At 41.6% G+C, this 24,646-nt stretch overlaps 1 protein-coding gene across 3 annotated transcripts in view; it reads left to right on the top strand.

The window, feature by feature from the left end:
- The window catches only part of syngap1a (synaptic Ras GTPase activating protein 1a), a 311,203-nt gene that overhangs the window by 227,775 nt on the left and 58,782 nt on the right, over window positions 1–24,646 (top strand). For 2 of the 3 annotated variants that reach the window (XM_048616706.1, XM_048616707.1), the window contains exon 5: window positions 7,986–8,187. In XM_048616706.1, coding sequence (XP_048472663.1) covers window positions 7,986–8,187 — 202 coding nt within the window. The remainder of the gene's footprint in view (window positions 1–7,985; window positions 8,188–24,646) is intronic. The other variant, XM_048616705.1, reaches the window with a different exon arrangement.

The raw sequence follows: 24,646 nt of genomic DNA, 5'->3' as shown, positions 1-24,646 counted from the left end.
TTACTTTTGAACTGCAGTCACTGTTGTAATGGAGGGAAACAACAGCCAGTTTGTACACAGCAAGCTTCTGTCAACAGCAATGCCATGATGATGTGATCCTCTGTACATATTGTTGGGCAGGATATAGGACTGCAGGAGCCACTCACAACATGAATTCAGACAGACTCCATTTGATACTCAGTAGACTCATAACTTCATATCAACTGAGCACCACGGGGCAACCTCACTCTAAGAGGCCAAGGGTAAGGATAGGTTTCACACTGGTGTTGTCGGGAGAGAACTCGCAACTCCAGTTGTAGTATACCATTGAGAGAAAATAAAGGGGGCTTCAAGCTGAATCTAGTCCTTGCTGCTTCCAGTCTGAGTGTGTTTGATGAGAATTATATATCTTGAAATTGAAAATCTTCAATTTTACAGTGCTATCATCCCTCATCAGCACTAAGTTATTGAAACAGCTGATGAGAATGGTGGATTCGTCTCCCTTCTAGCCACTGTCTTGCAAACAATTTTCAGAAGTGCTTCTCAAATCCTCAAGTCATATCCTGTCAGGAAGTGTAACCTGTGAAAATGTGTTCATTGCTGGCTGAGTCAGACTGCATCCAAATGTTTAAAATATTCCTCACCCTGGAAAGTTTATTGGGATAATTCAATGATAATTCATTGAGACTCAATACCTGTCTGAGGGGATTAACACTTCCGCCGCCTTGACCCTGTCCTGTCAGCGAGAAATAACCCTTTCACTGCCCCAAATCTGGCATGTGGGTGGGGATTAACCCATTCACTGCCCCAAAACTGTGATGTCTGAAGAGATTAACTCTTTCACTGCGTTAATTCTATCCTGAAGGATGTAATCCTTTCATCTCCCTCAACCTACTCATGCTGGATTTAATCTTGTCTAGACAGGCAAGATTAATCCCTTCATCACTTTGAAACTGCCCATCAATGATAAAACCTTTCACCATCATAACTGCCTAACATAGGTTATCCCTTCACTTGCTGCTCAGCTATTAACATTTTACTCACACCATCTGACTTTTGATCACCTACGGAGACTTATTATTCGGCCAGTCGAAACTCCACTATTTGTATGATCTTTTGATCTCTCTGCCTATAAATTCTGTGTTTGTTTGCTTCTCTTCGCTTCACCTGATGAGGGAGAAGCACTCAGAAAGCTTGTGATTTCAAATAAACCTGTTGGACTATAACCTGGCGTCGTGTGATGTCTGACCTTGTCCACCCCAGTCCAACACCGGCACCTCTACGGCCTAGCTAACATGGGCGGGGTGGGGGTGGGGGTAGGGGTTAATCCTGTGACTGCCATGGCCCTGCCTGACAAGATTTACCTTTTCACAGCCTCAACTCTCCCATAAAAGGAATTTATATTTTTCACACTCCGATCCCATAATATCAATAGGGATAAACCCTTTCATCACCTCTCCCTGTCTCAACAGAAGAAGAGATTAACCCCATTTCTTATCTCAGTCCTGTCCAAACAGTGGGGATCAAATCGAACACTGTCCCAACAGTGATGAACATTTTCAATATCATGGCCCAACAAAGTGGATAATTCTTCAAATGTCTCAAAACAGTCTCGAGAGTAATTAACGGTTACACTGTCATGACCCCATTGACAGAGGAGATTAAACCTCAACTCTGCCTCATAGTGATGGTTGAACATGTGTTGTGTAAAATGGGTAAGACACACTAGCACATAATAAAATCCCAGGTCCTGTGATAAAGGGAGTCCAAAACTAGAGGGCATAGGTTTAAGATGAGAGGGGAAAGATTTACAAGGGACCTAAGGGGCAACATTTTCACGCAGAGGGTGGTGCATGTGTGGAATAAGTTGCCAGAGAAGTAGCGGAGGTTGGTACAATTACATCGTTTAAAAGGCATCTGGATGGATATATGAATAGGAAGGATGTAGAGGGATATGGGTCAAATGCTGATAAATAGAACTAGGACATCTAGTCAGCATGGACGAGCTGGACCAAAAGGTCAGTTTCTGTGCTGTACATCTCTATGACTCTCTAACACCTTTTCTAATGCGGTGGTGAAAGTGTTCATTAATATCACCTGGCAAGATTTCCATCAACTGAAACCTTGATTTCTCTTAGAAAAGAACGTGCATTTGTCGGGTCTAGGCCCGAAACGTCAGCCTTCCTGCTCCTCTGATGCTGCTTGGCCTGCTGTGTTCATCCAGCTCTACACCTTGTGATCTCTGCATTTGTCGTACGCCTTCTTTGATCTCAGGACATCCCAAAGCACTTCACATCAATCAAGTCGTGTTTTGATTTTACTTGATTGTAAAGTAGGAAATGCAGCAGCCAATTTCCCCACGGTCTCCTAGAAATAACATGATAATCTGTTTTTCTGCATTTGAGGGATTTTTTTTTTTAAACCAGGCCAGAATTTTTTACATATCCTTCTTAGAAGCAGAATCTATTAGGAGGAGCTTCAACTTTTCACTGAATTGCTGCATTACCAGGAACAGATTTCATACTTTCAATATGTTCAATTTCATTAAACATCCTAAAAAGAAATTGTCAGATTAATATGTTACAACAATCCACATAAGGAGCTATTTAAATTGACGGCCAATAAATTGGACAAGTAGGTAGGTTTAAAGGGCAAACTCAGGAGGAGGGATGGAAGAATTTAAGAAGGAATTCCAGTGTCATAGTCTAGGCAGTGGAAAGTATAGCAAGCAGTAGTGGACAGATTCATAATTGGAAGAACACACAGATCTTTTTTTGAGGAGTTGGAGGAGTTTACAGAGATGGGGAAAGGTAAGATCTTTTCAGGGTTTTGAAAACAAGAACAAGAATCTTAAATTTGAAACATTGCTGGACCAGGGGACAGTGCAGGTCAGCAAAGATAGGGTTGTTGGGTGAACCAGATCCAGACAGTGGGTAACAGAGCTTTGATGAACTCAAGCTTGTGGAGGGTAAAAGACAGGAGGTTGTTCCTGAGGGGAATCATCAAGTCTAGAAGTAACAATAGCATGATCGAGCTGAGGCACAGGCGGACTGGGTGATGAAGCAGATTTGTGGGCAGCTTCTCCGTGTTCAATATGAAACCAATGCTGAAAACTGTCTGGTTCTGACTCAGCTGCCAGGAAGAGGGATAGGGTTGATGGGACTGAAACATTGAACTGGAAAAATTGTTTGTCCCTCAACACTGGAGGCTAGACAAACAATGTATCAAATCAAGAACAGGGAGGGGCCAAGAGAGAAATGATGTTGAGGTAGTGTGTGTGTCATCAAATGCAGTTAGAACGTGATGCTGTATTTTAGAATGATATCTCAAAAGGGGCAGGTGGATGAGAAATAGGAGGTAGAACCAATGATTCCATAATTTGACTGAGTGAGTTGGAACAGAATGCACTAAAGATGGTTATGGATAGATTAGAATGGAACCAGTCTCCCACTCATATAATTTAAGAAGATGCTCAAGGCAGGACAGGCAATGCCTTATGAGAAGCACTGTGATGCTTGTTTTGCTAAAGCCATCCTTGTCTGTAGTGCTGTCTTCTCTTTCAATGTGTGGCACCAAGTTTCACCAAGATTGCATGCTCACTGACAAATTCCAGTTACACAGTGTTTAGGCATTAACTTCTCTCACACACAGTTTGAAATTAGATGAGAAATTATTGACTCAGGTCTTTGGGATTTCTCTCTCCTTAATATACTCAGTGCCACTCAGTATTTAAAATAATTACAAGATGATATAAAATGCTCCAGTAAGTGTGAATGCATACTATTTTAGAAGCAAACTGAATGGCTTCAGGCAGCTTAAAGATGCACCGAGGTTTCATATTGAGGGTTTTTTTTAATGGACTGACAGAGAAACACGCCACTCTGTCTTCCATTGCATTTTTCCTGGCAGGGTGTCAGGCTGTTAACACTTCAATTTTCTTTCCCAGTTTCCCTGCTTGTTCTGCTGAAAAGACCTGGCCCCTGCTGTGATACTGTTTGAATAGGCGTCAGCCACTCTCTTATTTTACACAGCAAAGTTAGTTACTGCAATAAAATGCCACACCAAGCATTTCTATTGGCATGCTATAACTAGCATGGGGAATACGGTCAAAAATCACACGACACCAGGTCATAGTCCAACAGGTTTATTTGAAGACACAAGCTTCGGAGTCTTGCTCCTTCTTCAGGTGTCAGTGAGAGAGGTGGCATCAGACACAGAATTTATAAGCAAAGATCAAAGAATTTGGGACTTGGATATTAATCCTTTCTAACGGAGATTTAACAGCCATCTTAGGTTTATTCAATACATTCGCATCAGTTCTATGATCCTTTGATCTTTTGCTTATAAATTCTGTGTCTGTGTCCAACACTGGCCACCTCCATATCACAGCATGGGGAATGATAGTGCAATGGTCGGTCATGTTATTGCATTTGCAATCATGACACTTGAACTAATAATCTAGACAACATTTGTCCAAAATCCACTGACGTTTGAAGAATGTAATATCATAGAATATCATAGAATCCCTATGGTGTGGAAACAGGCCATTCAGTCCAACAAGTCCACATTGACCCTCTGAACAGCATCCTACCCTTTCCCTGTAATCCCCCCATTTCCCATGGCTAACGCACCTAAATTGCTGGACAGTATGGGGCAATTTAGCATGGCCAATCCACTAACTTGCACATCTTTGGACTGCGGGAGGAAACTGGAGCACTTGGCGGAAACCCATGCAGAACACAGGGAGAATTGTCTACTTGGAGTTTGCACAGCCACCCAAGGATGGAATCGAACCCGGGTCCCTGGCATTGTGAGGCAGCAGTGCTAATCTCTGAGCCACCGTTCTGCCCTTGTGAATTTAATTGAACTGTGAATTCAGTTTTTTTAAACTATCTCAATAGAATTGGCAAGGAAGATGTTAAGATTGTCATAAACACCCTAACCAGTTCACCCATATCGACTCGAGAATAAGGTCGTTAAGGGAAGGAAACCTAGGTAGACAAACAGGAGGCTGGAAGAACACAGCAAGCCAGGCAGCATCTGGAGGAATGGGTGGGGGATGGGTGGGAAGGTTATTTAAAATTGGAGAACTCCATGTTGAGTCGTCCGGGCTGTAAGGTGCCCAGGCAGAAGATAAGGTGTTGTTCTCCAAATGTGTGTTTTGAGTCACTGTAACAATGAAAGAGGCTGAGGAAGAACATGTCAGAGCAGGAGCTGAGAGAGGGAGTTGAAATGGGCGGTGACCGGGAGGTTAGGCTGGCTGTTACGGGCCAGGCGAAGATGCTTGGCAAAACAGTCACCTAGCCCACGTTTGGTCCCACCAATGTAGAGAAGACCACATCAGGAACACTGGATGCAATAAATTAGGTTGGAGGAGATGCAAGTGAAGCTCTATCTCACCTGAAAGGACTGTTTAGGGCCCCGGATGGAGGTGACGGAGGTGTTGCATCTTTTACAATTACGTGGGAAGGTACTGGGCAGGTGCAGTTAAGAGCTGTGGATTTCCCAAGCATTCTGGTGGATGTCTGCCTTTTTCAAACAGTGCTGTTTTCCCCCTCTGTCATCCAGACAGCCCTCCACAGCTCTTAAACATCGCGCCCCCCCCCCCCCAACAAACATCATAAATATAGGGTCCCCCTTGTCCTAACTTTCCACCTCACCAGTCTTGCATTCAACGTACCATCATCAAACAATTCTGCCAACTCCAATTAGATCCCACCACCTGCAGCATCTTCTACTCCCCACCCTCTCTGCCTCCCACAAGGACCATTCCTTTCTCCACTCCTTAGTTCACGCCACACTCCCCACCAACCATTCCACCCCGCCCAGTACCTTCCCCTGTAATCGTAAAAATGCAACACCTCCCCCATCTCCATCTGGGGCTCTAAACAGTCCTTCCAGGTGAGGCAGAGCTTCACCTGCATCTCCTCCAACCTAGTCTACTGCATCTGGTGCTCCCAATGTGTTCTTCCCTACATCGGTGAGACCAATCATAGACTAGGGGACCGTTCTGCCGAGAATAATGGCCAGCCTAACCACCTGGTCACTGCCCATTTCAGATTTGAAGAAGGGTCCCAACCTGAAACGTCAACTTACCCGCTCCTCTGCTGCCTGGCCTGCTGTGTTCCTCCAGCTCCACACTTTGTTGTCTCTGACTCCAGCATCTGCAGTTCTTGCTATCTCTGAGTAGTTGTTTCTTAGCTCTCTTCTGAAATAGCCTAGTGAAGCCACTCAATTGTTGAAATTAGGAGGTGAGCAATTAATGCTGCTTTTTCCTGTGACCTTCCACATCAAGAACAGCTTATATGTATTTGGCACTTTTAATATAGTGTCACGATCAATGAGTCCCTAAACCATGGTTATCTATCTGCCCTTCAGATCTTACTGACGTAAGGATTATGTATTCAAAGAAGAACAGGGGAGTTCTTAAAAGTGTAACAGCCAATTTACTCCATCAACCAAAATCATGAAAATTGTTCATAATCACAATGCTATTTATGGAGCCTGTATGCCCAGCTGTTTGCTGTGTCTCCCACATTACAGCAGTGACTGCACAGCAAAAGTAATTCAATGACTGTAATGTACTTTCAGATGTCTTGAAGTTTGCAAAAAGTGCAATATAAGTACAAGCTTTACTGTCCCATCCTGAGTGATCAGAAGTTCCACCTGGACTGATTTCCCAGTCATTTTATTTAAGCTCAATGATGGATTTCTGACTTTTGGTGCTGTCTTTCCCCACACACCACAAAGAAATGGCCTCAAAAAAAGTGGATGCATTTGTGGTCGTCAATCAAGATTCTATAGACTCTAGAACAGTTCCTATGGATTGGAGGGTAGCTGATGTAATCTTACCATTTAAAAGAGGATATAGAGAGAAAACGGAATTCAAGACCAGTTCACCTGACATTAGTAGTGGGGAAAATGCTAGAATCCAATATAAAAGATGTAACAGTCGAGAATTTGGAAAACAGTGATAGGATCAGACAGTTGGCATGGATTTACAAAAGGGAAGTCATTCTTTACAAACCGACCAGAGTTTTAAGGATAAAGTTCCTTGTAAAAGATTAGCCTGTAAAATTGCTATAGAGATCAACAGATTTCTCGACACCAATGATACCAAGGAATATGGGAATAGCGTGGGAGAATGGTGTTAAGGTAGCAGATCAGCCATGATGTGGTTGAGTGGCCATGCTGGCCCAAGGAACCAAAGGCCTACTCCTGCTGATATTTCCCATGTTCATACATCTCTAAGTTCTCCTATTTGGCAATTCTTCCCATTAAGATCAAATTGGATTGTGTGGCAGTGGAAATTAAAACTTTAAACAGAAGATGAGAAGGTTATCAAAAAGAACATATGAAATTCTTGAGTATATAGTAAAGCGATAGAGTCCAAAATCAAGGAAATTATGCTACATCTTTTATAAATAGCTGGTTAGCTGGAATGTTGTGCCCTATTCTGGGCAAGGCGCATTAAGAAGGATGTCAAAGTTTTGGAGAGGGAGCAAAGGAGATTCACTGGAATGGTATCAAAGATTAGAAACTTCAGTTTTCTGGACTGGCTGAAGAATCTGTGACTGATTTTAGAGCAGAAGTCAAGAGGGATAATTTAAGCAAAGTGTACAAAAATAATCAACAGTACATTAGGAGAATCTGTTCTTAATGGCAGAAGGGTCAATAAATATAAAACCTAGGTTATGATGACCTGCATAAAGGAAAAGGCAGTGTGGTGGCGGCAGGGCTGGGATTGTGGGGAGTGGGGTAGTTGGTAGTGATTGTGAGGATTATCTTTTTGTGTGGTGAATTAGGATCTGCAATGCACTGTGTAAATGGGAATTTTAACAAGAGGACAGAATGGATACTTGGAGGAGAAAGTTTAAGTCTACAGGAAAAGGAAAGGGGAAATGGGATTAATTGGCTTTTGTACAGTCACAAGGGATGAATGGCTTCCTCCTGCTGCATGATTCTCAGTAATTGAATCTGATTTTTGCCACTATTCTCTCTGGCAGGACTTCCTCTCTGACATGGCAATGACGGAGGTTGACCGTTTTGTTGACCGTGAGCATTTAATATTTCGTGAGAATACGCTGGCAACCAAGGCGATTGAAGAATACTTAAAGTTGATTGGTCAGAAATACCTCAAGGACGCAATTGGTAGGTTGGTGTACGTGACCGCTACACTCACTGCTACCGACACTCCTTTAACACAGGGTTTGTATCTGAGCTTGGTGTGTTTCACTTCTACCCATGAAGTGCAGCGGAGTCCGCCAGTCATCGCACCCAGACTGGCATGAAGATGTGATGCCAATTTGGAACCTATGAGGGAAATGGGGAGGCAGATGTTTAAGTGCATGGCTTAGAGAGTGCTGAAATATTGCAATCATTTTCTTTTTCACTCATAACAGTTTTGGACAAAAATAGTGGGACATCTGACTGAATGGCAGGGGTGGTTACAGAAGCTGTAATCTATAAAGGCCCAGCTGCCTAAGTTCTTGCTAATGTTAGCACCCATAGATTCCCTTTGCCAATTTTTAAACTCAGATAATGACATTAAAAGTTGATCCCTTATAGAATCTTAGAAGAAAACTATTCAGTTCCTCGGGACCGTGTGCTGACTCTTTGAAAGAACTATACAATTATTCCTGATCCTCCTGCTCTATTCCCCAGTGAAATGAGATTTAAAGGGCCTATGCATTTTAAAGAGTTTTATTATTTTCTGTTTGCAAAATATTTATATCTTTCCAATATGCTGCCAACCCTTTCGGCTCCACTTCCCACCCAGACCACCGAGCAGGTCAGAATCAACCCTTCAACACTTCACCTATGAGCCTGGGTAGATAATGGTCACAAGCTGGTGTACCACTGACTGCATTGAAACACAGCCTTGTTCCAATGCCCCACAACATACCCAGTGACAGGGACCTGGAGCGATTTCATATCCCGTTCTCAATCCTAACCCAACTTAGCACATTGAAACAGATGGTGGCCTAGTGATAATATCGCTGGACTAGTAATCAGAGACCCAGGCTGACATTCTGAGGACATTAATTCAAATCCAATTCCATTCTAAAATTCAATTGATAAATTCTGAAAATGAAAGCTAGTTGCAAACAACTATCACTGTCATTAAACACCCATCTGGTTCACTACTTCCTTAGTTGGTCTGGCCTACATGTGACTCCAGAGCAACAGCAACATGGTAGACCCTTAAATGCCCTCTGAATTGGCCTAGCAAGCCTCCGAGTTCAAAGGAAATTAGCAATAGGCAAAAATGCTGCTCTTGTCAGCAATCTCCACGTCCTGTGAAACAATAAGAAAACAGGAGTTGAATTCTGTCACTTTACAGCTTTGATCCCTCAGTCTTGCCTGTAGTGAGAACATGGGGCCCATCTCTTCCACAAAGCTCAGAGAGGTGAGAACCTCTAAACCATTAGCAAAGTTTCCAAATTTGTAATGGCTCAATGGGACTGTGGCAGGCTTGGGGTGGGGGGAGTGTGAAGAAGGCAACAGTTAAGTTGGAGGAAAGAGTTACAAGGGAGTTTGAGGACAAAGAAGATAAAACTAATACATGGGAAGTAGAAAATTCTATGGGAGTTGGTGTTGTAAGCCTCACTGTTAAGCTCTGGACAGCTAATATCGAAAGGTCCGATTACAAGTCGGGCTCCGCTGTACTTCAAGTTTTTTTAAAAATATGAAATCAGTGGTAAACCATTTCACTTCCATCACAATTAAAATGTGCTTTACTTGAAAGACCCCAACATTGAGTAGCCAAAGGTGTTGGAATTGGATAATGACAGAAGATTTCATGGGGGGTGGTCTGGAAATGGGGCCGGAGGGGTACGCTGTGCTGACAAGATAACCCTCCATTAATCTCAATAGGAAAACTCATTTCATTATACAGACAAGTGTTGACTTTCAAAGACAGGAAAAGAATGGGAGGAAACAACAGTTATTATTTATTTATATTGCTAACTGTTGGAATTCAGTTTAACAATTTGAAAGATACTTGAATTTGTTTTTCCCTTAATCATTCTGTCTTTCTCCTCCTTGCTTTCTCAATCGTTCTTTGACTTGATCTCCTTTATTATTTTTTCTCTCAGCCCCTTTCCCCTTACTCAGTTTCTCTCTTCAGTCCTTCTCCCTCCCTCTTCTCTCTCTTTCTTGATGTGTCGCTTAGCAGTAAGCACCCATTCCCACTTGAGAAAGGGTGGGACAGGGCCTTTCTCTACCACAGTTGCTCTGAGCTTGGCTGTGGATGAATCAATTTGCTCTGGGCTCCTTCTCTCAGCTTCTATGAGGTAATAGTTGGCTTAACAGTGAGGCTTTCCTCATTACAGTACTGTCTGGGTTTGAAACTTGCTTGACAGGATTCAAACTGATGTGTGACTTTGACCTCAGGGATCACCCTGATGCCTCACTCTCCATTTTAATTCCTGATTTTAATTTCTTGATATTTCCCGCATTTGTCTGCGGGTTGTTGTTTTCAAACATTGGCTTAAGACTCCACAGGTGTTTGAGCTGAGATAGAGTGAGAGACCATTTGTCTTCTGTTCTTCTTTGGGAGGGTGGAGAGCTATAGTGACAACTTCAGTGGAAATCATTACCACTAGAAACCACAGAAGTGGCTGGGACCATTGTATTTTCTGAAAGGGTTTTCTTCTCTTTTGCTTCCTGTCCTTTGTTCCTGGAACAGGGTGGTTGGGTGGGGGAGATAATTAATATTGGAGAAATTGGAGGATTCATCATAATGCCCATTCAAACATTCCCTTCAGGCACAGAATGTCTGTGAAGATATCAGAAGGTTTGCCATGGCCATGTCTAGTATTTCTCATTACTGTCCCTTTTCCTTTTTGGGGCAAAAAAACGGTCAATTTCAGTGCTTGCTCTTCAGTAAAACACTTTTAATGTCACATGTATGTTTTCTTTAAGCCATTAACCCTTTGAGTACTTGGCACCAATTGCAGCATTGTAATTCACCACTGAAAAGAGAAAAAAAAATTCCTTTCTATGGGAGAGCTCAGTTGGACAGGTGAATGTATCTTAAACAAATTTTTAAAGATTTACTCGCATTTTGCAAGTGCAGTGCTCACTCAGGTTATTGCCATTCTGATATGACACCAAAGTTGCAAACTAGCTGGTCTAATCTTGGACTGTTGGCTGGAATCAGTGTTGAGGAATGGGGTTTGGTGCGGGGCCAGAAGTGATGACTTCAGTCTTCCCAGTATTTATTTGGAGAATGTTTCTGCTCATCCAGTACTGGATTTCAGATAAATGGTCTGATAATTAAGCGATATTGTAGGATTGTAAAGAGGTGGTAAGGTAGAGCTGGGTGTTGTCAATGTACTTGGAAAAATTAACACCATACCTTTAGGTGATGTCACCAAACACAAAATGTAAATGAGAAATAGGGAGGAGACAAGAATAGGTCATTTGGGTTTACCAGAGGAAACGATACAAGAAGTTATCTTGGAAAAGAAGTTACTGCAAATGATACTCTGATTACGATTAGATAGAATGGAACCAGGTGAGAACAGTCCCATTTAAATGGATAAGTGAAGAGGAGGTGGGGGAGGATGGTGTGGTCAAACATGGTCAAGGCTTCAGACAGGTTAGGAAGGGTGAGGAGGGAAAGTTTACTTTTGTTACAGTCATGTAAGATGTCACAGATGACTTTAATAAGTCATTACAGTGGCAGACATGGAAAAACTGAATAGAGGGATTGAAAGATGAAGTGCTGGATTAGATGGCCCTGGACTTGGGAGGTGACAATACATTCAAAGATTTCCGAGGTGTTTGGAGACCAGATGGTAGTTGTCAAGGGTTGTTTTTTAAGGAAAGGGTGACGACAACAGATTTAAAGGAAGGAGCAAGATACCCAAAGAGCAAACCATTTCCAATATCAACTAACAATTGGGCCATAATGGGATGTCAGGTACTTAGTAGTTTAATGGGAATGGGATCCAGGAACAGGAGGTGGATTTCATAGATAAGATGAGCTGAGTGAGAGCAAGAGGGAAGAAACTAAGACAAAATTAGGATGAAAGGGTAGAGGGATCTTTAAAGGACATATCAGGGCCGAACTTATACCCTTAATGGTAAGGTCTTGGGGAGTGTTGCTGAACAAAGAGACCTTGGAGTGCAAGTTCATAGTTCCTTGAAAGTAGAGTTACAGGTAGCCAGGATAGTGAAGAAGGAATTTGGTATGCTTGCCCTTATTGGTCAGTACATTGAGCAAGAGTTGGGAGGTCATGTTGCAGCTGTGCAGGGTATTGGTTAGGCCACTATTGGAATACTGCATTCAATTCTTGTCTCCCTGCTACAGGAAAGACGTTGTGAAATTTTAAAGAGTTCAGAAAAGGTTTACAAGGATGTTGATAGGCTTGGAGGGTTATACGGAGAGGCTGAAAAGGCTGGGGCTAATTTCCCTGGAGCACTGGAGGCTGAGGGGTGACCGTGTAGAGGTTTGTAAAATCATGAGGGGCATGGATAGGGTGAATAGCCAAGGTCTTTTTCCCAGGGTGGGGAGTCCAAAACTAGAGGGCATAGGTTCAGGTGAGAAGGAAAAAATTTAAAAGGGACTTACAGGGCAACTTTTTGACACAGAGGGTGGTGCATGTATGGAATGAGCTGCCAGAGAAAGTGATGGAGGCTGGTACAATTACAACATTTAAAAGGCATCTGGATGGGTATATGAATAGGAAGGATTTAGAAGGATATGGATCAAATGCTGGCAAATGGGACTAGATTAATTTATGATATCTGGTTGGTATGGACGAGTTGGACCCAAGGGTGTTTCCATGCTTTACAGCTTTATGACTCTCTATTTGGTCTGGTGATCTAATGGAGGATCGGAAGCTGCAGAGATAACTGATTGAAATATCTTGATCTATGTCACAATGAGCTCTAAGTTTCTTGTACTTGTTGGAGGTAAGAGGGACAAAGAAGAGGGATAATGAAAATGATTTGCAGAGCAAAGGAAATTCCAGGCATTATCTGTTCTGTTTAGGCAAACAAGAACAAAAACCAATAGTGTTTTAAGTGGATCACATCTGGCTGTTGTCCACTGTACCTCTGCAAGGGAGCAGAGATTTTGGAAACAGAGGGTGTGAGGTGGTTGACCAAGAAAGAGAGCACTGGCTCTGGTGGGAATTAGGGCAAAAGTGGAGGTCATGTATAGTTGAGTATGTAGAGATATAATGTAGCAAACAGAGGGCTGAAAGTTAGACATTTAGGATTTTGAAAATTCAGTTGGAATTAGCAGATAGTTCTTTTTTGAGGAATAGATACAGAAGGTGGGATGATGTTTTGAAGGAGAATATAGGGTGGTGAGTGATATAAGGAAGTTAAGAGATGGCCTTATTTATAATTGATTAGAAGTTAACCTCCTGGACACTCATGAGCACACTCTGGAGAAAAATCATGAGGTATAAAAATAATTTTTTAGTCACTCTTGCTTGTTATTTGAAAGTTGGAGATAGAGGAGAGAGGCTGTCTGAGACTCAAGAAGCATCTAATTGGTTATTGAGGAGTCTGTTGGCATTCTAATTGGCCATGCATGTGATGGTGAACAACAGCAGAAGTAGGGGTTACAAATCATATGACTGCAGGGATACATCCAGAGTTGGCCATCCTTAAACAGAAATCAAACTGGCTGCTTCTTTTCACATAGAGCTTAGACTGTATTCCCAACTCGGCCACAAACATCCATCCTGTGGATCAGGTCCTAAGGTCCTATTGCTTTATAGCTAACGTTCTCCAGTCTGTGCTTTGACACATTCTTGATTCTCCCACAAAGAACTAGCTGCAGGTCACTGGAAGGCCTCAAAGGGTTAATCAGTTTCCATTTCTCATAAGGATTGTTTAGGATTGGTAATATTTGTCTTGTGATGATGGCCTGTGCTGAATAGTAGTCTGTCAACGAGAGCAGAGCAGTTTGAATAACTGTTGTTCACGTCTCACTAGTTGCCACTTCCAGCAGACTGCTATCATCTTGTTTAGGCTGTAAAGGCAAATGCAACTCTCTCTACTGGCACAAAAGTAAATATTGCAAAATTTCAGTTCAGAGCATGGGTCCAATTTAGCTCAATTGGCTGGATGGCAAGTTTGCAATGCAGAGTGATGCCAACAGTGAGAGTTCAATCCTTCCATCAGCTGAGGTTGTCATGAAAGAATCTCCTTTTTAACCTCTCCCCTCACCTGAAGTATGGTGACCCTCGGGTTAAACCACCACTGGTTGTCTCCTTCTCATAAAAGCAGCCGTGTGGTCTAATCGGACTATGGCAACATAACCTTTACAGTTTAACCTCCTGCATGTTGCTTGAAATAATCTGTTCTCAGATCTCAGCACCTATGGAGTTTAACCCCAGGCCTCAGCACAGGCATGGTGAAGTGAGTGACCTCATCTGTGCTGCAAGATACACACACTAGTTAATGAAGATTAAGCACAGGCTATTTTTTGTTTTGCTTTCCCCCTCTCCCGTACCATGTTGTTTACTTGCTCTTCTCTGCAAACCATTGAAGACATTCATCATTCCATGTCTTGGCATTTGGTGATCTCGGGTTTTCTTTTTTGGCAAAGATTAAAAATGTTCCATCCTCCCCAATGTAAAACAGAGCTGTAGTGCCACCAGAGCCAGTCAGGGAGATCAACTACCCAAAATTCTGTATGATACTAGACACAAAGGGCCCCAGATTGCAAAATCTAAGCTGAAATTTCAACCAGTACCACAGATGTACTACAATTGCTATAATGGTGTTAATCATTGTTCTGTCTTGGAACTCTCACCTCTGAGTCATTAGGATCAAATGTTCAAGTTACACCTAAAGACAGTTCAGCACTGTCAAGACTAACACTCAATTCAATATTGAGAGAATACTGCATTGTCGGAAGGGCCACCTTTTGGTTGAGATGTTAAATCAAAGCCCCATGTGCCACTGCAGGTGGAGTTAAAATATTCCACAGCTAATATTTTGAAGATGAGTCTGGGATTCTCCCCCAATGAACAGCATATGTAACCCAATCATTATTGCACTGCTGTTTGTGGAACCTTACTCTGCAGCCAATTTGCGGCAGAGGGAGGTGAGCATCTTAAATGGAGAAAGAGAGAAACAAGAAATTCAATTCTGCATTTTGATCGGAAGTTCTATCTTTAATTTCCCCTTGCCCTCGCTAACTGAAAGATGAGTAGAATTCCTCCTCACTCTTCGTTGGAGTCACTGCTGAAAATGCTCTGCTCTCGTGATCATGTAGCAAGTGTGTTAGTCTCAATATCTCTTGTAGTGATTTGTCTGGGATTATGTGATGAGACGGCCTGTATGTGTATTGTTGTTGGTGTGCATGCCTGTATGCATTTGCGTGCATTTTGGGTTGATGCCCTTGTGCCTCTCAAAATTCCCATGAGATACTAGTGCATCCGCCGTCGGCACATCTGAGTGTTAGACGAGGTAGTGTTAATGGTGGAAACCACTGCAGATGTACTGGATTCTGGGAAGGCTTTTTTTAATTGAAGAATGACCGAATGCTATAAGGATGTTCACGGACTTAGCAAAATTACTAGAAAATCTTGGTTTTATATCAATTTGAAATTCTAATGGCAAAATGACTTGTGTGCCTTTTGCAGAGAGGCAAATTGCTGTGAGGAATCTGCTTCTGTTTTAAGCACAAGAAAATACAAAACACAAAACGGTTAAGGATTTTGTGTAACATGGTGGCCCATTATTCGTAGACCTGTTTTAGATGACCTGGTGCTTTTTAGCTGTTTGGACAGCTTTCCTCAGTGATGTATACTGGTCAGCTTGAGGATCCTCTCAGAAAAGGGGAGCAATGTTATGTTCTCTACTTTTGGCTCCTTTTTCTATCCTATTAACTTTTTTGATTGTTTTCAAAGAATTTTTCTTTGAATAATTCTCTAAGTCAGAGCTGTGTGGCCTGTTGTTTTTTGCCTGTTTTCCTTCAAGAAGGCCGTTCAACCTTTCAAAAATTTATTTCCTCCCACAGGCTGTGTATAACAAACATCACAAATGTAAAAGCTTGTTGTCTTTTTGGTTCTGCTCTACAGTGTACTGTGAAGACACACATCCGGTTTAAATCCATGTTTCCATAACTTTCTTCACATCTCTTAAGCTGGTCATACTAACCCAATCTTGGTGTTCTGATTTAGGATCTAACCATCAGTGAGGCAACAGCGCTCGGAACAGCGCTTTCCCAAAAGCTTCTGGTCCCATCTTATTCAAAACAGGACACACCAGCGAGTAAGAAATATAAGTGCAGATAGAACTGAGATCCCGGACAATGTTTGCTGGTACCAGCAGTCCTGGTTCAGATACAGCCTTGTGGATTACTTGATCCATTCTAATTCCCCACCTCCCCTCCTCCACACCTCCAAGCTGGTGAGCGAGGAAAATAACCATGGGCAAATCTGCAACAAACATAAGGTCCGTACAGACCCTTCCATGATCCAAGGGCAACCAGGATACTATCAGTCCATTAAACTGTCTAATTCAGATTACAGTGCAATTCAGCGGTGAAACTGGCAAACATTAATAGATTTCAGGATGTCAAGGATAATAGAATCATAGCAAGTTGATGGAGTTAAGCTACAACCAGTGTCTGACTGGTGAAACAGGCTTGAGGGGTAGACTAGCATTCTTATATCTCTAAGCTGAAGAGTGGAATTATCTTGTCTCACAGACGCTTCCTCATCCCTTTAAAAGGCAGTGGACCCTCAGAGTAACTGAAGTTTTCAAGATCGAATTGATTAGTTTTTGCTGTGCAAGAGGGATATGAAGCAAAGGGCGGAAAATGGAATTTGGTAAAAGGTTTAGCATGATCTGACTGAATGGACTCTTCCCATTCCAATGTAGTGGTTTGGTTTCCTTAACTCCAACAATATAATTGGGCTAAAGTAATTTTTTCTAGCAGCACAACAAATGAATAAAAAAGCTAAAACTGACATTAGTTTGTGCAACTTAAATTGCCCTACTGACCAGCTGTATTCTTTGACATTCCCATTTCTAAATTGACTCATGCTTTGCACAGCTCCATATGACAGTGTCTTTCTGACTTGTGATCAAAACCCGACATCAAGATTTCATTTCACTTTTAAGATAGTAAAACAAACTACAGCACTTCATACTATGAAACAGAATTTGACATTGAGGCAGTTAGGAAAGAGACTAAAGCTTTGATCAGAGAGTCGGTTTTAGAAGGAAATTTCATAGCTTAGAGACCAGGTATACTATGATAAGAAACTGACACAGCACCTAGAGTTATGGAGTTATGCAGCTTGGAAACAGACCTTTAGATCCAACTTGTTGACTAGATATTCTAAATTAATTCAGTCCCATTTAGCCCATATCCCTCTAAACCCTTCCTATTCATATACCTATCCAGATGACTTTTAAATGTTGTTATGATACCAGCCTCCACCACTTCCATTGGTAGCTCATTTGAGACATGCACCACCCGCTGCATGGAAAATTTTGCCTGTCAGGTCCCTTTTAAATCTTTTTCCTCTCACCTTAAACCTATGCCCTCGAGTTTTGGACTCCACCACTCTGGGAAAAAGACCTTGGCCATTCACCCTATCCATGCCCCTCACGATTTTATAGACCTCTAAGGTCACTCCTTAGCCTCTGAAGCTCCAGGGAAAATAGCCCCAGCCTATTCCCTATAACCCTCCAATCCTGGCAACATCTTTATAAATCTTTTCTGAAACCTTTCAAGTTTCACAACATACTTCCTATAGCAGGGAGATCAGAATTGCCCACAGTATTCAAAAAGTGGCCTAACCAATGCCCTGTACAACCGCAACATGACCTCCAGCTCCTACTCAATGCATTGACTAATAAAGGCAAGCACACCAAATGCCTTCTTCACTGTCCTATCTACCTGCGACTCCACTTTCAAGGAACTGTCAACTTGCACTCCAAGGTCTTTGTTTAGCAACACACCCCAGGACCTTACCATTAAGGATATAAGTCCTGCCCTAATTTGCCACCTAACAAAGTTTAGGGCCCTGTTTTTCACTGGTATGATGAAGAGAAACATTTTTTTAAAAAATAAATGGCTTTAGAAAAGCAGGAATTTCAGAATCTATTGCTTATATACATTTTAGATGGCCTCAGGAGGAAAAACATTTGCATACCATAAAAGCAGAATGAAAATGAGTTAGAAAGGTCTCTGCACATTATTGGGGCTGAAAGAATTACAGCACATTAAGAAAAAGTCTGCATAGCCTAGGCTTGTATTCCTTGGGTATAGAAGATCAAGAAGTGATCTAATAGAAATGTTTAAGTTCATTAAAGAAATTGACAGGTTAAATAGAACTATTTCCTCCAGAGGGGTGTCCAGTACAAAGTGGCAGCATCTTATAGTCAGACTTCAGCTAATACAGGGTAGTGCTTTCAAAGCAGAGTGAAAATCTGTGTTCCCCAAGAAGCTATTGAGGTTAGGGTTGTATTAATGTCTCAAAGCTGAGATTGATAGGTTTTTATTAGGCAAAGACATGGTGTTGATGTATAGATGTAACAAAGGCAGGACATTAATCATGGGTGACTTTAATCTCCATATAGATTGGGATAGTCAGATTGACAAAGGAAAGCTGTGAAGAAGAATTCAGTGTGATTTTGGGACAGATTTCTAGAACAACTTGTTATGGATCCAGTGGGGGTCAGGCTGTTTTGAATCTAGTAATGATGCAGGTGTAATAAATGATGTCAGAGTAAAAGATCCCCTTGGAATCAGTAACTGTAACATGTTAGAATTTAGCATTCAGTTTGAGCAGATGGAACTTGGATTAGAAACAACCATGCTAATCTTAAATAAGGATCATTGCAAAGGAATGAAGACAAGGCTAGCTGGAGTGGACTGAGGAAGGAGTTTAGCAGCAAAGATATTGAGGAACAAAGTCAGACATTGAAGAAAATAATTCATGCCTCATAGCAAAGACATTGCAGTGATGAAAAGTTCTAGGAAGCATGATGGCTCAGTGGTTCCCTCACAGCACTAGGAACCCAGGTTTGATTCCACCCTCTGGTGACTGTCTGCGTGGGTTTCTGCCAGGTGTTCCAGTTTACTCCCATAGTCCAAATATGTGCGGGTTAGGTGAATTGGCCGTAGGGAATGTAGGGTTACAGAGAAAGGGTCGGGGGATGGGTCTGGGTGGAATGGTCTTCAGGGGGGCGGTGTGGACTTGTTGGGCCGAATGGCCTGTTTCCACACTGTAGAGATTCTATGATTCTAAGGGGAATAATCCAGCCATGGTTAACCAGGAAAGATAAGGATATCATCAGATTGAAAGAAAAAACATACAATGTGGCAAAGATTAGTATTGAGGACTGGTAAAATTTTAAAAACCAACAAAACATGACTGAAGCAGTAATAAGGAGGGAGAAAATAAAATTTGAGTGTAAACATTCAAGTAATATTAAGATGGACAGCACGAGCTCCTTTAAATATATAAAAAGATGGAAGTCAAAGCGAATGTAGACTCCTAAGAGAATGAGACTGGAAGAAATAATAATAGGAAACCAGGAAATGCCACAGGAATTGAATAAATACTTTGGGCCATTTTCACACTAAAAGATACTGATTAGAATCCCAAAATTACTAAATTCTCAAGGGGTGAAAGGAGGAGAGGGGAAAAATACAATAATTACCTCTAGAGAAAAAAGTGCTAGGGAGATTAGTGGGACTAAAGACTGATGAGTCTCCTGGACCTGATGGGATGCATCCTAGGATATTAAAGAAAGTAATTAGAAAGATAGTGAATAGACCGGTAGTAATCTTCCAGGAATCCTTGCATTCTGGAAAAGTTCAGAGGTCTGGAAAACTGCCAGTGTAACACAACTATTGAGGGAAGGAGACAAAAACATATAGGCCAGTTAGCTTAATGTCTATAATTGGGAAAATGTTCGAGTCTATTATAAAAGATGTAAAAGCAGAGCATTTAGAAATGCATGATATGATGAAGCAGAGTCAGCATGGCTTCATGAAAATAAAATCGTGCTCGACAAATTCACTAGAATTCTGAGGAGGTAGCAAGCAGGCTTGATAAAAAAGCTGTGGATGTAATATAGATGTGAAGTTTCAGAAGGCGTTTGGTAGGGTGCCTCACATTAGGCTATTTAAAAAGATAAGAGCCTATGGTGTTGGAGTTGGCATATTAGCATGGATCAAGAAATAACTAATAGAAAACCTGTAACTTGTGAAGTGCCATAGAAATCAGTGCTGCTGCCACAATTATTTACAATATATTAGTTATTTGAATGATAGGCATGAATGTACTATAGCCAAGTTTGCAGATGACACATAGAAATAGGTGTGAAAGTGAGTGGTGAGGAGGACATAGCGTTGGCAGAGGGATATAGACAGGTTAAGTCAGTGGGCAGAAACTTGGCAGACGGAATAAAATGTGGGGAAATGCAAAGTTATGTGCTTGGGCAGGAAGAATAGAGGAGATCGATATTATTTAAATAAAGAAATACTGAAAAATTACAGGACAGAGGGAATTAGAATTCCTCATCCTTGAATCACAAAAAGCTAGCATCAAAGTTCAGTGTGTAATATTTCAAAGTAATTGGTATATAAAACTAGGGAAGTTTTGCTATAACTATACAAAGCTTAAACAGACAACAGCTGGAATCTGACACAACACAACTTAAAGTGGCAGGACAGGTGGGACAATTCCTCCTGATAGTTTAGGCACTCCTGTGGATGTTGATGATTTGTAGTAACACTAAGTAGGTACATACTCTACTGACACAAAAGTGATTTGGGCCCTTTATCTAAGGAAAAGTATACTGGCATTGGAGGCAGTTCAGAGAAAGTTCACTAGGCTGATACCACGTATAGAGGGACTGTCTTATGAGGAGAGGTTGAATGCTGTTTGGAATATAGAAATATCAGAGGCAACCTCGTTGAAACATACAAGGTTCTTAGAGACTTGCTGTATACAGAAAGATTTTTTTCCCTTTGTGAGAGAATCTAAAACCAATGTTCATTAATCTCAAGGAGGAGTCACACATTAAGACAGATGAGGAGGAATTTCTTCTCCAAGGCTAGTGAATCTGTGGAATTCTTTACCTCAGAGGTCTGTCAAGGCTTGGTCATAAAGTATATTCAGTGTTGAAATAGATTTTTAATCAGTAACAGAATCAAGGGTTCTGCGGAAAAGGCTAAAACTGGAGTTGAGGATGATCAGATCAGCCATGATCTCGTTGAATAGTGAAGCTGAATGACCAATTTATGCTCCTATGTCTTATGATCCTATAATCCAGGCAAGAATTGTGTAACAGACTCAAAGGACTGAAGTTTCCCATTGTTATATTATTTCTCCCACGATGTCATTAGTCCTTGCAACTGATCCCTTCCTTTCTGACATAATACAACTTAAAGTGGCAGGACAGGTGGGACAATTCCTCCTGACAGTTTAGGCGCTCCTGTGGATGTTGGTGACTTGTAGTAACACTAAGTAGGTACATACTCTACTGACACAAAAGTGAGATATATCAGCAAACTGCAAAGAGATTACGGTGGGTTCAACTTAGAACCTCTGAGCTACCAACCCACCACTCACTCCACCTTGTTTGCTGGAACTCATTTACTGACTCCCCTGCCCTCCTTCAGATAATAAATCAGTCCACACAATTTGCAAGGTCAAAATGTTGGCTCAACCTCACTCTGACAGTGGAGTAAGGTTTGTGCAAAATTAGCCTCCTGAATTATTTATCATCCAGTGGGCTTTAGCCACTAATATGTGTTAGCTGCACAGGAACCCAATGAGCAGGAGAGCCTTTTCTGATGAAGGGTCTAGGCCCGAAACGTCAGCCTCTCTGCTCCTATGATGCTGCTTGGCCTGCTGTGTTCATCCAGCCCTGCACCTTGTTGTCTCTTGAGCAGGAGAGCAGTTTGGTTTCCAACCTGTTTATTCCAAAAACAGAATCAATTCTTCTTCCATTATTTCTTTCATTGTTACCCTCTCCAATTCCATTACTGTTTATTGCAATGTACTACATCTGTCACAATGATAACAAAAAACAGTCTGTGACCACACCTGTTGTGGAAAGATTTGGTCCACTGACTATCTCTAAACAAAATCAGAAATCAGTCGTCAGACTTGAATTACTAAGTGAATTTTCCAAAATCTTTGCAACAGTGAATTTCACCAGGATGTTCATAGGCTCTGAGTTTAGGGTCTACTACAGCCCACTTTGAATGAGCTTGGTAACGAGAACCAAGCTGTGTAGCCTACTACCAGGTCTAAATTGTGTGTGCTACTTTGGCTAGTAGGGGTTAGAAAAAAAAGAAAATTGATGAAGTCAGTTGAAATTACAATGCATTGATGGGACGTCAGCTTTAATTTTCATATAATTTGGAAATGGCTTAATGAGACAATGCATAGGGAAATTTACCCTATGTTTAACTTGTCCTGTACCTGACCTGGAAATGTTGACTTTCATTTAAGAGGCAAAAATTAGGAAAATATAGACAATTATGCACTGATTCCAGGTAAAGGTCCTAAATTTACAAACTTGAAACTCTGCACAAACCATTAACTATCTCCTCTATATTGGAGTTAACTCAAATAATTTATTTTCCACTAAGGAAAACGCCTGCATCTTTCTTACATACTGTTCCCAAAGGTAAATCAAATAAACCATAAAATCTACACTCTGATATTTTGCTGGTTTCCTTCCTTGATAGGATGTTCCATGGTTGCAGTTGCTCATGGTCCACATAGCATTCCATCATTGCTATCTGCACTTATCCTCAGCCCCATTTCGAATTCAGATGGGGTGTGGCATGGTATTTGGGGTGCTTCAGATGGCATGTTTGACCATGCATGAGGTATGCATGCATGTGGATATGTAGCTGGGTTGTTTGAGTGACAGAATGTTCAAGGGATTGTGTCGTGTGTTTGGGATTGGCATGTCCACATATTTGGAAATATATGACCTTCTTTGGGTGTATGTGTAGTGGAGTGTGGGTGACAGGATGTTTTGGGAATGAATGACGAGAGGTTTGGGAGGTATATAATAGAGTGAGAAGAAGCTTCAGGTGCAGTTGATCTGGTGTTCAAGATGGATGTAACAGTATTTTTGGAATGATTGGGTCTTTAGATTTGTGAATGACGTAGCAACTGGGGCTACAAGTAACATGCATGTGATAAAGTATTCTCGGTGGTTTGCATTTGCTAGTGATAGGACATCAGATGATGTGCACGATCGAGGGTTGGACAGAAATACAGAGAAAGGAGACCATTAGGCGCACTGTGTCCCTGTCAGCTGAAAGATAGCTAGCCAGTTTAATTCCATATTCCATTTCTTGATATGTAGCCTGTTGGCACTTAGCATTTATTTCCAAGTAGTTTTTAAATGCAGTTAGGGTATCTGCATCTTTCATCTTTTTGAGCAATGAGTTCCAGACCTCTTCCACACTGAGTGAAAGCAAATCCTCAATGCCTGTCAAATTTTTCCAGTAATTCATTTAAATCTTTGCCCCTAAGTTACTGACTTCTCTGTTAATGGAAATAGGTCCTTCCTATTCACAATATATAGGCCCTTCATAATTTCATACATATCAATTAAATCTCCTCTTGTTGCCATTAATATCTGAAAGTTTATCAATCTCTTCCTTGAATATACTCAGTAACTTCCACAGCCTTCTGCAGTAGTGAATTCCAAAGTTTGACCATCCTCTAAGCAATGAAATGTTTCCCCATCTCAGTCCTAAATGTTCTACCTCTTATACTATAAGACCATAAAGAGCAGAAATTAGGCCATTCGGCCCATCGAGTCTGCTCCGCCATTCAATCATGGCTAATAAGTTCCTCAACCCCATTCTTCTGCTTTCTCCCCGTAATCCTTGATCCCCTTGATAATCAAGAACCTATCTAGCTCAGTCTTAAATGTACTCAATGAGACTGAGACTATGACCTCTGGTTCTACCAACCACCACCACCCACCCCAAATCTGCATTTAGTCTGTCTAGCTATGCTGGAATACAGTCTATGATCCCTCTTTGTGTCTTTCCTTGCCTTGATTGCCCTTGGCAAATTCTTTACCTCAGACTTCTCCACACTGGATCCATTTGTCAATTTACTGACCACCTGATCAGTCCATTAGTATCTGCTGCTTGGAGCCTTCTTCCACCCTGATAACACCACAGGCAACTAATGACTTCCCCAGTTAAATCATAATTATTGATAGGTATTGGCAAGGGACCTACTACTGAACCCTGTGGAACTGTACTGGAAATAGACTCAAAAACAACAGTCTACCAAAAGTCTTTGCTTTCTGCCACTGAGCTAAATTTGGATCTGATTTGCCATATTGCCTTGGATACCATGGATCTTAATTTATTTTTCATCTCCCTCAATCGTCCTTGCAGGATCACATCTCTCTTCGTACCTGTGTCATTGGTGCCTAATGGACTATAATCTGTGGCTGAATCCCACCTCCAGAGCCCCACCAAATGTTCTGCAGCTGCTCACAGGCACTCTGGATGCCAAAATCAGAAAAGCAACATAATATCCTGGAGCTGTGTCTGCTGCCACCAAAATGCCAGTCTTTTCCCCTATTCTTATGTTCCATATCATTGACTTCTGACCTTACTCCTATTCCTGTACACATCTAAATCATCAAGTTAGTTCTGGCAGCACTATCCAAA

The sequence above is a fragment of the Rhincodon typus genome, chromosome 35 (genome assembly GCF_021869965.1).
Source record: "Rhincodon typus isolate 14 chromosome 35, sRhiTyp1.1, whole genome shotgun sequence".
Taxonomy (NCBI): Eukaryota; Metazoa; Chordata; class Chondrichthyes; order Orectolobiformes; family Rhincodontidae; genus Rhincodon; species Rhincodon typus.
The sequence above is the reverse complement of the archived record's forward strand: the minus strand, read 5'-3'. Positions and strand labels throughout refer to the sequence as shown.